The sequence below is a fragment of the Peromyscus leucopus genome, chromosome 13, assembly GCF_004664715.2.
Source record: "Peromyscus leucopus breed LL Stock chromosome 13, UCI_PerLeu_2.1, whole genome shotgun sequence".
Classification (NCBI taxonomy): domain Eukaryota; kingdom Metazoa; phylum Chordata; class Mammalia; order Rodentia; family Cricetidae; genus Peromyscus; species Peromyscus leucopus.
The window spans coordinates 4,318,696-4,330,716 of record NC_051074.1 but is presented as its reverse complement, the minus strand read 5'-3'; the positions used below and the strand labels follow the sequence as shown (position 1 = coordinate 4,330,716).

Below are 12,021 nucleotides of genomic sequence, written 5' to 3'. Positions count from 1 at the left end.
CAGGTTGTAGGCTTGCTGAAGACTATTCTCAGGAAACACAAACTAAGGTATTGAAACCCCTTCAGTCTGACCCACATTCATGGCCATTTCCTGCCCCCATGGTCTCCTCAGGTCCAGCACAACTGTGGTTGAATGGAAGATGGAGAACATGAACCATTCACATCAAGTCTAAGATCACTTGAATGTAGGACCAATGAGGAGGTCATCTGTGAGCTGAGAGAGAAATGATCAGCTTGGAGCAGTCACTAACTAGAGCATAACCAGACACAGCTTGTCAGTAGCCGGACTCCATGTGCCTGTGTGAATCCCTGAGTAGAGCAGAGTAGTTTTCTCAGAATGGGGCCTTGCGGGGTAAATGTGAGGGTGAGACCAGATATTTGCATCATAAAGGGTCTCTCTGTTGGAGTGAAGGCCGAGAGTGAGCTGATTGCCTCTTAGAAAGCTTCTGGGTCTTTCCATAGCTGGGTCTCCATGGAAATTAGTTTGCAGAAAGGAGCTATTTTAAGGACAAGCAAAGACAGACCTGGTAGGCTGGGGTTAGGGAAGGTATCTGTGGGAGAGAGCTTTGCTCAGTGACTCCCTCATTTCCCTCATTTCTGTGGTTAGAAAGCCACAGGAAAGCGACAGAAGTGCTGGACGGAGGAGGAGTGAAGCGGCTGCCCAGCTAGTCCCATCGGTGGCCTGGCAGGGCAGCCACCGCTATCTGGATCCCTTGCGTGGTGATTAGAGGCGGACTCACTCATGCCAGAGACCATAATCTTGGTAACAGGAAATCTGGGCTTTGACCAGCTTCATATAGCCACGCAAAGGAGGGCAGATTTGCTTCTTGAACGACAAAGTGACTGTTGATCTACAATTTTAACCATGATGGGCCATCTTAGGGGTGGGGCAGTTTGTGAGCAAAGCTTGTTTAACCTCTTACGGAGCTCAGTGAAGAGAACCGAGGTGACAGGGGGCCACTATCTGACTTCCCATTCCTCAGCCATACAAGGGACAACTTATATGCTGGAGGGAGGGGGTAAGACAGAATTGCTAGAAAAAGAGGCCGCTTGAGTGGGTTCTGGGTGACAGTGGCGGCCCAGAGCCCACAGAAGGTGGTCAGGGAGCTCAGAGGTGTGTACAGGACTGAGAGGCTGGGAGGACAAGAATGAAGCTTCAACTGTAGTGTTTCCAGTTGAGCATCAGGGGGCCCCAGCTGACCACACACAAAGCTAGGTTCTTAAGACAGCTGTGTTGGACCATGGAGGAAGAGGAAAAGGGTCTAGAGACTGCATAGGTGACTAGCGTTCAGAGTGAAGGGACAGGAAGCTCAGAGCGAAAGGACAGGAAGCTCAGAGTGAAGGAACAGGAAGCATACACAGGTCTTACCTTGCTGCTTCTCCTTGAGGCCGCAGAAATGATGGGGAAGGCCTGGACATCTACAGGAAGGAGCTATTTGCTCCTCCATGGATGGGCAGCTGCAGGCACCCCCACACAAGCAAACCAACCTATTATAGTAGCAGTAAGTGTCCCATAGGCCAAAGGTACTAGGGTCCTGGTCCTCAGCTCTGGGGTCACAAGGGAGTTTGACCCAGGGTGGGTTCCCGGGGAAAAATGAGCTGAAGAACAGCAGGGTGGAGCATGCCTGTACTTCCTGTGTCTTCCCTCTAGAACATCAAGGTCACTTGTGCTGTGTCTCTCAGTCTGCTGGGTCAGAATGCTGGGGGGCCTTGGTTAACTCATCTACAGGGTCAGAATGCTGGGGCCTGGAGATGAGGGTGAAGTTCTTTGTGGGGGCCAAGTAGTGAATCTGTAAAGAGACATTCACCTAAGTAGAGTTGAGGAGTTATTCTGGAGTATTCTCAGCCTTGAGTCTACCAGTCCACAGGGACTATCAAAGCAGGCAGTGAATGGTTTAGTCAGTGCCTCCCAAGAATGCTGCTCCCTGGAGCTCTGTTTGGAGCCCAGGCCTGGGGCCTGAGAGCAGGAGGGATGCTGAATATCTCAGGATGGAGGAATGGTGACGTGGGCCATAGCACCTTGCAAGTGGTACCAAGCAGTAGCTATGCTAGTCCCCTGGCCTGAGGCTATTTCCTAACCTGTGAACTCATGTCCTAGGGATGGGTTTTATGGGTCTGTTGTCCCTGAAACAATCAACATTGGTGAAAGCTAAGAAGAACCTGTGGGCTGGTGGTGGCTTCAGGACATTTGGAGTCTCATACGGTTCTATGTACGAAAGTAGTTATGTTATCTACCCTCGTTCATGTCCACGCCCAACTCCAGGCTGTCTCCACGGTGAGGATACTGTTTTCTGGCCATCAGGAACCCTCAACTGCCTCCTCCTGTTCCAAAGTCTCACTGCAGCAGTTAGAGCACAGGGAAGAATTGTGGCCCTGGGTATCAGGAAGATGCCACACAGTCAGGAACCTAGTTAGAAAGGCACAGTTTATTGGTCACACAGACTGGGAAACAGAGGGGATGGATATACCTGCTCTCCTGCACACTCTGGATCTGGTTTCCTCTATTAATCCTGATACATCAAAAAGCAAGACAGAAAAAAGACACCACCACCCTGTTCTCCTGGTATAACCAAGGACACAGGGCAAGCCACACAACTCTGGAAGAAGAGGCTGCACTGTTTGGAGAGCCTGGGATCAAGGCTCACCTTCCCCAACGGCAGGCTGGAGAGCTCAGCCATTGGGGACAGTGGTAGCGACTCTTCCTCAGTACACCAGAAATGCCGGGGTGGGGGTGGGGTGGGAGGACATGGGGGTGTGCTTGGCCCAACCCAGGGTGTGGCGGTAGCTGCCCACCCGTAGCGGCCCAGGAAGGACTGGGCCATAGGTTCAGCTGGGGCCTGACATGGCCGGCTTAGGTTGGGGTCAGATCTCTTCATTGGCAAGTTGGAGCTGATCTCTGACTCCCCAGACTGAAAACCCACCAGAAACCAGACACCAGGCAGAGCTGGGCTGTGACAGATCCCAGCCTTAGCTGAAGCAGCTCGCATCTCTGAAGTTGGATAGGGCCGGGCTCCTTGTACCCTCCGTTAGTTATGCAGATTCTTCAGGTCGCTGCAGCAGAGCCCGGCTAGCTCTAGGTTTTGCTGGCTTTTTTAATGCTTTGTTTAAACTTCTCAGGACCTACCATTTGGGATTGGTGGGTCAGGGCCCAGGGTTCAGGTTGACTGAAACCTCAGCTCTGGAGGCCAGCCAGACAAATGTTCGTAAAGCACTTAACACAGCACATGGCACCTGACCATTATTATTATTAATAATATTATTATTATTTATATCTTCACCCTCAGACGAGTGTCTCAGTTCCTTTCTTTAAAAACGGTGACTGGAAGAAGGTCCTGGAGTCCAAGTGCTGAGACCTGGGTGTGGCTGTCTGTTGTCCATACGGGTAAGTGTTTTCCACCCAGCTTCGGCATCTGCCGCCCAGGGTTGCAGCCAGCACACTCTTTGGACCACAGAGAAGCGAGGTCCCTTTCTGAAAAATACACAGCCTTGGACTGGAAGCTGGATAAGAGGAGCTAGCTGGAGGCCCTGGGAGAGGCATCCTGGGAGAGGCTTTGGCCTGCTTTGTGCTGTTCCTCCAGGCTCCCATCGCCAGCAGCTCATCAAGGTCTTCACTGTAGGACGAGAAGAGAAGGGCTATCAGGGCCTTGCTATCTCCAGCCACATTTGACCCCTAGTGCTGTGAGCTCGATCAGGCTGACATCAAAGTACACTTAGGACATCCTAAGAGTCTTATATGCTAATCCATAGGTTCTATGCATAGACTATGTATGAAACAGATCCATGTTATATATATGAAACATGAGTGATAACTGTAAAAATGATAACATAAAGTAATGGCATATGGCATTGTTTATTTCTCCTCATAAATCTATATAGCAGATACCATTAATATCTTCTTTTGACAGATTAAGAAGGCACAGAGCTGGGCCGAGACTTGGGATTTAAATCCGACACAGAACTGCATTTGTCTGGAATATAAGGCCGAGATTGACCCTCAATACTGCAACAAAATACAATAATGGGCCAGGTGTGTTGGTGAAAGCCTTTTATCCCAGCACCTGGGAGGCAGAGGCAGGCGGATCTTTGAGTTCGAGGCCAGCCAGGTCTACAGAGCGAGTTCCAGGACAGACAGTACCACACAGAGAAACCCTGTCTCAAAAACAAAAAACAAAAACAATATATAATAATAATACAATAACAGAACAGTCAGCAGTGTGGTTCTAGAGTCTGTTCATTTCTCTTGTGGTACTGGGAATTCAGCTGAAGGCATCATGGAGGCTTTGTGTGTTTCTACTACTGAGCTTAGCTCCCAGACGGCTGATGTTGGTTGTTCTTTTTTGGTTTTTCGAGACAGGGTTTCTCTGTGTGGTTTTGGTGCCTGTCCTGGATCTCACTCTGTAGACCAGGCTGGACTCGAACTCACAGCGATTCGCCTGCCTCTGCCTCCCGAGTGCTGGGATTAAAGGCGTGTGCTGCCACCGCCCGGCAATGTTGGTTGTTCTTAAGACAGTGTCTTGCCATACAGCCCAGGCTGATCTGAACACCCAGGCCTCCTGTCTTGGACTTCCAGAATGCTGGGGTTACAGGGCGTACTGCCGCGTCCAGTCTCAACTGTGTTTTTGTTTTTTAAACACTGCTAGTTTTGCTTTAGAATAAATATATTCTTTTAGAAGGGGATATTCTGCCTGACGTTTCTAAAACACCAGGAATGTTTTAAGTGCATCTATTAATTAAAGACAATAAAACTGAAGTACATAGGGCTCCACACACCTGCATGGCAGTCCTGCCCAGCAGCCCCTCCTCCTGGCGGTGCTTGCCGTGGTGGGGGAGCTCCGTGTTGTCGCGGTAGTCTCGGCCTCTGGAGTGCTGCAGCTGCAGGACCGCCGGGCTCTTGACCGGCAGGGGCGGCCGCGGAGCTGGGATGGGAGTCGTCGTCTGTTGGCTCATTTCGGACCTGGAAGGCTTGATAGGCCTCTTGGCTGGCACCGGGGCTTGGGAACTGGCCGAGGCCTTGGGTTTCCCTTGGTTCTTGTCCCTGCTGGGCACTTTTCCGTCAGCAGAGGAGGAACAGGTAAAGGAGCGCATCCGGGGGGTGGGGCCAAAGACAGGCACGGGGACCTGTTTGCTGGTCCCCTTGACACCCTCCATCTCTTGGGTTTTGGGGAGCAGGATGCTGGGTGGTGAGATTCCTGGGTCTGGACAGGGTGGGGGCTCCTTCCGCAGCATCTTGGGGGACTCCTGCTCTTTCCTGGCCGCCAGCTTAGGGAAGGAAGTCACGGACCCATACAGCGGGTTCTCAAACATCTCCGGCTTGGTCAGCTGCAGGTCCTCCTGTAACAGAGCTTCCACTTTCCCCAGGTCAGCAGGTCTGGAGCCACGGGGAAGAGGAGAGTGGAGAGGACACAGGTTTAGAAGTCAGGACCTGGGGAGTGGATGCTTCCTGCCTCTGGGCTTTCGTTTAGGGGAGATACAAATGTTCTGGAACTAAATACAGTAGTGATGGTATAACATGTAATACACCAGATGACACCAAACTGTTCATTTTCCAGGGGATAATTTTACATGAACTTCACCTTGAGATATATATATATATATAAATATAAATATAACACAGGGTCTCACTATGTATCCTTGGCTGATGTAGAACTGACAGAGACCCACCTGCCTCCCTGTCTGCCGAGTATTGGGATTAAAGGCAAGCACCACCATGTCAGGCTAAAGGCAGTCCAGACAGCCTCATGGTCCTCCTGCCTCCACCTCTTCAGCATATCTTACCTGTCTGTGTCACCACAACTGGTAACACTTTTTAAAATGAGTGCATAAACAAGAGACAGTGGAGCTGGGCGGTGGTGCACGCCTTTAATCTCAGCACTCGGGAGACAGAGGCAGGCAGATTTCCGTGAGTTTGAGGTCAACTTGGTCTATATGGTGAGTTCCAACACATCCAGAGCTACATAATAGAGAGATCCTGTCTGAGAGAGAGATAGATAGATAGAGAGAGAGAGAGAGAGAGAGAGAGAGAGAGAGAGAGAGAATGGTACTGTGACAGTCCAAGCTTTTCCATGTTCTCGGAGGCAACCTTAGTTCTGTTTAAACCATAGCACCTGTGAGCAAGTGAGTTCCCCCCTGGAGATTTTGTAGAAAGGGTAACATGTAGGAAGCTGCCATGTATGTGTGAGACGCTGTTGTGACAGAGCACAGCTGCCATGCCCCAAAAACCCAACCCGGGCCCAGGGGCCAAGAGTCACGGTATTCTTCCCAGGGCCATCACGCTTTCTCTCTGGAAGGCTCTGGGAAGCATGGTTTCTGTGACAATCAATCTCAGTTGTCAACTTGATGAGGTCTACAATGACCTGGGAGACAGCCTCTGGGAGATTATCTCGATTAGATAATTATGTGGGAAGACTTGCCCACTGTGGGCAGCACCGTTCCAAAGGCTGGAGTTCCAGACTGAAAAAAAATAAAATAAAGAGAAAGCCGTGCATCTGTGTGGAGGCCAGAGGACGGCTTGTAGGGGACAACTCTCTTCTTCCACTCCATCAGTTCCCGGGACTGGACTCAGATCGTCAGGCTTGGTGACAAGCACCTTTCCCCACTGAGCCTACCCAGCAGCCTACCCTTTACTTTTTGGAAAAACTGGAAGTCACTATATATCCAGAAATGTTGAGACCTTGACAGATGCCAAAAGCCTTCCTTGTCTCTGACCCTCTTTTGAACCTGTCCGGACCCTCTAAGATCTCCTGATCTTATGGGTAGACCTCTGTTATGGGTAGATCTCCTGATCACAGTGTCTCAGATGAAGCAGAATGCTGGATAGAAAGTGAAAACACAAGGCCAGGGGCAGAGAGACGGCTCAGTGGCTAAGAGTACTTGCTCCTCTTCCAGAGGACCCTGGTTCAATTCCCAGCATCTGCATAGTGGCTCACAACTGTATGTAACTGCAGTTCTTGAATATCCAGTGTCCTCTTCTGGCCTCTGAGGGCATTGCATGTGGTAGATAGAAGCAGGCAAAACACCCATACACAGTGTGTGTATGTGTGTGTGTGTGTGTGTGTGTGTGTGTGTGTGTGTGTGTGTGTATTTAATTAAGGAAAAAACCCACAAGGCTTGGCACCTGACTATCCACTCAGCTGTAGACATGGTAGGGGGGCGGGCAGGGGACAGAGCCAATGAGATGGAGCTTAGAAAGTGTTCCCTACAGCAGGGACTACTGCTCAGAGTGCTTCTGCCTTCTTTAGGGGGGGTTAGGAAAAACAGATTAAAGAGTTTTAGTCTCCTGAGTACAGGTAACGGAGAACCAAGCCCTTATCCAGAGGACAGAGTCTGTTCTCATGCAGAAGACTCTGGATGCCAGCCAGGGTCCCAGCAGAGGCTTCTTTCTCATCATCCAGCCTTGACCTTGGATGGGAGTCATCCTTGTTTGCCATGATTGAAGTGCTTCCCAGGAGATGGGACTTAAATCCCTGGGCTACCTGGGATGTGTGGCCATTGCCCCTCAGTCCTGCAGAAGTGGTGGGGGACCTTGAAGTACCAGTGATGCCCCATTGCCTTTATTCAGGTTGAGCTGGGTACCTGGAGCAGCAGGTATGGGGGCTTTGAGGTTCTGCTTCTAATTCTCTCTTTGGTGAGAGGCGAGCTTAGAACCTCATCCTATGGGCCCCGAAGGATGCCCACCCCTGTGCTGTCACCCAGGGCTGGAGGGAACATGTTCCCACCAAGTTCTGTTCACGGTGTGAAGCATGAAGTGACCTCTACCTTGGGACCCTCCGAGGATCACACCATGGACTTCCGTTTTCTTTATGGCTGTTTCCAGCTTTGCTTCCTGGGGTCACTGGAGAGATTGCCTTTGTCAGCCCAGCACTTCAGTACCTACTGGATGGAGACCTTGGTCCTCTTCTCCAGAGAGAGATACTGAGGCTAGCTCTAGACCTGGCTAGGTTCAGGGGCCCCTACCCCTGCCCCTTTCAGCTAGTTTAGGCAACAGCTAAGGCACAGAAGTATCAGTGCCTCTCCAGAGGAGCCCTAGGCAGGCCTGGCATGGGCATTTGACTTGGAGGGGTTGTTGGGGGAAGAACCACGCTGTGGATGATGCCCCAGCATTGGCCTGATTACTGTAAGTTAGCTCCGCTAAGGAACTGAAGTCCTGAGGAGGAAAGAAGAGAAAACAGGACTCAGGAAAGAGGCTGCATGCGAGAGCCCGTGGCATCATGAAGTGCTTAAGGCAGCTGTGAGGGGAGACACATCTATGTCCCTGTCAACTGGGTCCGGATGTCTCTCGGCCATCTGTCATCCTGTAGGAATGAGATCCCCACCTAGTGTCTCCCTTAGCTGCTTAGAGACTTCATCCCTGGGCTGTGTGGCTCTTCCTCCTAAACCAGTTTTGGCCGGTCCCTCTGTAGGGTGACAGCTCTGCTTTCATTTGGATTTCTAGTCCCAATTTATTATTATTTTTAATTGCCACTAATGGGAAAATCCAGAGAATTATATATGAGAACACGGATGCTTGTTTTTAAGAAAAGAGAGAGATTTGGGTAGGTGAAGGCTTCTACTCAGAATTCCTCACCCCTTCCCCACAGAGACCTCCAGGGAGCGGAGGGTGGCAAAGGATGCCACCGGTTCTAGAAACGTCTTTGTCAGTAAATGCAGGGCTTTTTGTTTGTTTGTTTGTTTGTTTGTTTGTTTGTTTGTTTTTCGAGATAGGGCTTCTCTATGTATACTTGGCTGTTCTGGAACTCACTCTGTAGACCAGGCTGGCCTCGAACTCACAGAGATCCACCTGCCTCTGCCTCTCGAGTGCTGGGATTAAAGTCATGCGCCACTATTGCCCAGTGATAGTAAATGCAGTTTTTATAAGAAGATGCTCTTCTTGGCAACCCATGCCTGGATTTAAAATCAGGTTACACCAATTGTTGGGACACGCAGGAGCCAAAGTAGCAGGCCGAATCTACTACAACTCTGTCCTCCTCAGGCCGCCATCTTTGGGAGCCCCCAGGGGGTGCTTGAGGGCAGGAAAACACAATTCAGAAGACACTAACCTTGTCTCTTGCATCCTGGGGCAGAGGCCGCGGTTGGCTGTGGAGGATGAAAACTTCTTTGGAGACAGAGGTGGCTGGGACGGAGGAGTGGGAGGACCCTCTCCCCTCCCGGGGCCCAGGGAGGAGTCCTTGGGTGGCTGGTCATAACTCCAGGCTGTGAGTTGCTGGTCTGGGGATAGGGTTGATTTCCCATGTAGGGGCTGTCCGAAGGGCCCCACACCAATGTAGTTTGGATTGATGATCTCATTGAGACTGGAGACACTACATGCAGGGATCCTGTAGGAAGATGTGGAGGCACATCTGAGACTCTTCCCTTCTTGGTTGGCACCAGCCTGAGGAAAATGTTCCTCGGCTTCTCAACTTCTTGGTACCTTCATTCTGGGGTAATTCATTCATTCATTCATTTATGGATGCAATGCAATAAAGAGAAACAAGAGATCAAGAGGAGACAAGCAGGAAGGCTGGGAGCCACTAGGCAGAAGGCGGCTGGAGAAGAGCACTCAAGATTGCCTTTGCATGGAAATGAGATGAAATGCAGAAGAAAGAAAAGGAAGGATGCTCTGGGCAGTAGCAAAGGTCCATGCCAAGGCCCAAAGGTCAGGGATAGAGATTGGCCTGTTGCAAGGCTCTCCGAAGACCAGTCAGCATGTGGCAGAGTAGAATGATAACATGGCAGAGCTGTGTGTGTGTGTGTGTGTGTGTGTGTGTGTGTGTGTGTGTGTGTATTGGGGGGGGTGGGATAAAGAGTACATTTTTTCAAGGCAGACTGGACAAGGCCCATGTGGGACACGTGGGTCTGCACATTCTGTGTAAGGTATCAGAAAGGTAAGATAAGTGTGCAGTCATGGAGGCTGAGGCTAGAGGTGTTAAGGAAGGCAGCTGTCTTAAAACTGAAGGAGATGGTTTATGTACCCTTGTAGTCACACACCACATCTTGCTCCATGCTGGGCTCCATCTCAGGAGGACTAACAAGGCCACATTAGGAAACAGAGGTAATTCTGGTACTAGGAAATGCTGTCTTTAGTAATACAGGCTGGAATGTCCAAGCTATTCTCAAGTCAGTCCTTCCTGTTAGTCATTGTGTTGGTAGGTTGTTTTTGGTTTTGTTTTGTCTTTCCTTGAGACAGGTTCTCATTACATAGCTCTGGCTGTCCTGGAACTCACTGTGTAGAAAAGGCTAACCTTGAACTCACAGAGACAGGCATTCTTCTACCTTGTGAGTGGGGAATTAAAGGCATGTGCCACTACATCTCTCTGTGTTGATTAGTTTTAGCTGTCCTCTCAAGACAATCTAGAATCACCTGGGAGAAGTCTTAGTGAGGAATTATCTAGACCAGTTTGGCCTGTGGGTATGGCTATGGGACTTATCTTCATTGTTAATTAATGTAGGAAGACTCAGCCCACTGTGGGCAGCACCATTTCCTAGGCTGGGCCCTGAACTGTGCCTGAGTGAAGAATAGTTGAGAGCAAGCAAGGGTGCATGGATTTATTCTCTCTGTTCTTGACTGTTGATGTAATACTCTAAGTTCCTGCCTTAATCTCCACAACAATGGATTGTAAAGTGGACTTGAAAGTCAAATAAACCCTTTCATCTTCATGCTGTTTTTTATCGGGGTATTTGTCTCGCAACAGAAATTGAAACTAGGAAGTCATAGATGGGGACCTTCGACCACTTATGTTCCTGGCCTCCCTGGACAAAGGGAAAGCATTTTTACCCCAGATTATTCAGTCATCTATAATTCCTTCTTCCTGGACTGCACAGCCTTCCACTCGCTGGTGGTGAGTCCCTAGGTCACGGACTATACTGTGTTTACATTGGTTTCTTCCTGATATACACTAGGTGCTCATAAAGGGCCAGGTGAGCTGAACTGTTCCAGCATGGAAGAGTCTCCAAGCCTTTGTCACAGTTATGATGACCCCCCAAAGGTAGAGATTTGAACTCAGGATGTGTAACTGAAGTCGGAGAGTGACTCCTTCTCCTCCGACCTCGGCTTTCCTGTGTCCCACTTTACCCTCTCCTGGACTTTGGCTCACACAACCCACCTAGTGGTAGTACATCTTGGGAGTTTCATCTACCTGCCAGCAGGCTCCCACTGCCTCACGGGGTCATGGCTGGTGAGGTTCTTCAGGCACTTCATTCCACTGGACTCATCCCGCTCCGTTTTCACAAAGTCTGGAAGAGAGGGTTCAAGAAAAAACATGTGAGGGCCAGGTCACCATATGGGTTAGAAGTAGCAATGTGGTATCCATTTGCAGGCCACTGCAGGAAAGTAAATGCAGGAAGAGGTATTTCAGGATTCAAAATCTTCATGCTTGGTGATTGATTAATGATGCCTGCCATGGGTCCACAAGGAAGAGAACAGATACTTATGATTCAGTTGTTATTTCATGAAATATTTCTAAGTTGTTATCTCAGCCAAGGACAAAACAGACAAACATTTCTTGTCAGATTAGCACAAAATGATACATAACATCAGAGTACCTCACATACTGGGCTAATCTGTTTATGGGGCTTTATTTCTGAATTTGGCATGTGACTGCTAGGTGATGACCACTATCTCGTCAACCCACTGTCCTGCTGGAGAAAAGACCTCACAGGGCACAGGGGAGTCACGTGGACAGGAGCAATGGCCCTTGGTGCACGAGAGCCTTGCTTGGCATGGGAAGCCCCAGCGCCCTCTGTCGTGAGTTCTACTCTCACAATTTCCATAACAGGCAAGCAGCCAGTGTGCCCACCACTCCTCACTAGTCCTGGGTGAACCTTATCTTAGCTGCTTCCTGAGTTTGCAACCTTCAGCCAGTCACCTAGCCTATCTATGCCTCAGTTTCCCAATCTGCCAAGTAGTGATAATCATACTGTTGTGAGAGATAAATAAGATGCCTTTTTTTCTTCTCATCAAAAAACATTGTCTTACTATGTTATCCAGGCTAGTCTTGAACTCATGACACTCCTGCCTCAGTCTCCTGAGTGTCAGGATTAAAAGTGT

General features: G+C 49.7%; 1 protein-coding gene across 1 annotated transcript in view; it reads right to left on the bottom strand.

Annotated features, from left to right (window-relative positions):
• Nucleotides 1-2,405: 2,405 nt before the first annotated feature.
• Inpp5d (inositol polyphosphate-5-phosphatase D) overlaps nucleotides 2,406-12,021 on the bottom strand; it is a 112,565-nt gene continuing 102,949 nt past the window's right edge. The window contains exons 24-27 of the mRNA XM_028876275.2: nucleotides 11,111-11,207; nucleotides 9,035-9,310; nucleotides 4,770-5,367; nucleotides 2,406-3,610 (exon numbers count right to left, since the gene is read on the bottom strand). Of these exons, the coding sequence (XP_028732108.1) occupies nucleotides 3,608-3,610; nucleotides 4,770-5,367; nucleotides 9,035-9,310; nucleotides 11,111-11,207 (974 nt within the window). The 3' untranslated portion in view covers nucleotides 2,406-3,607. The remainder of the gene's footprint in view (nucleotides 3,611-4,769; nucleotides 5,368-9,034; nucleotides 9,311-11,110; nucleotides 11,208-12,021) is intronic.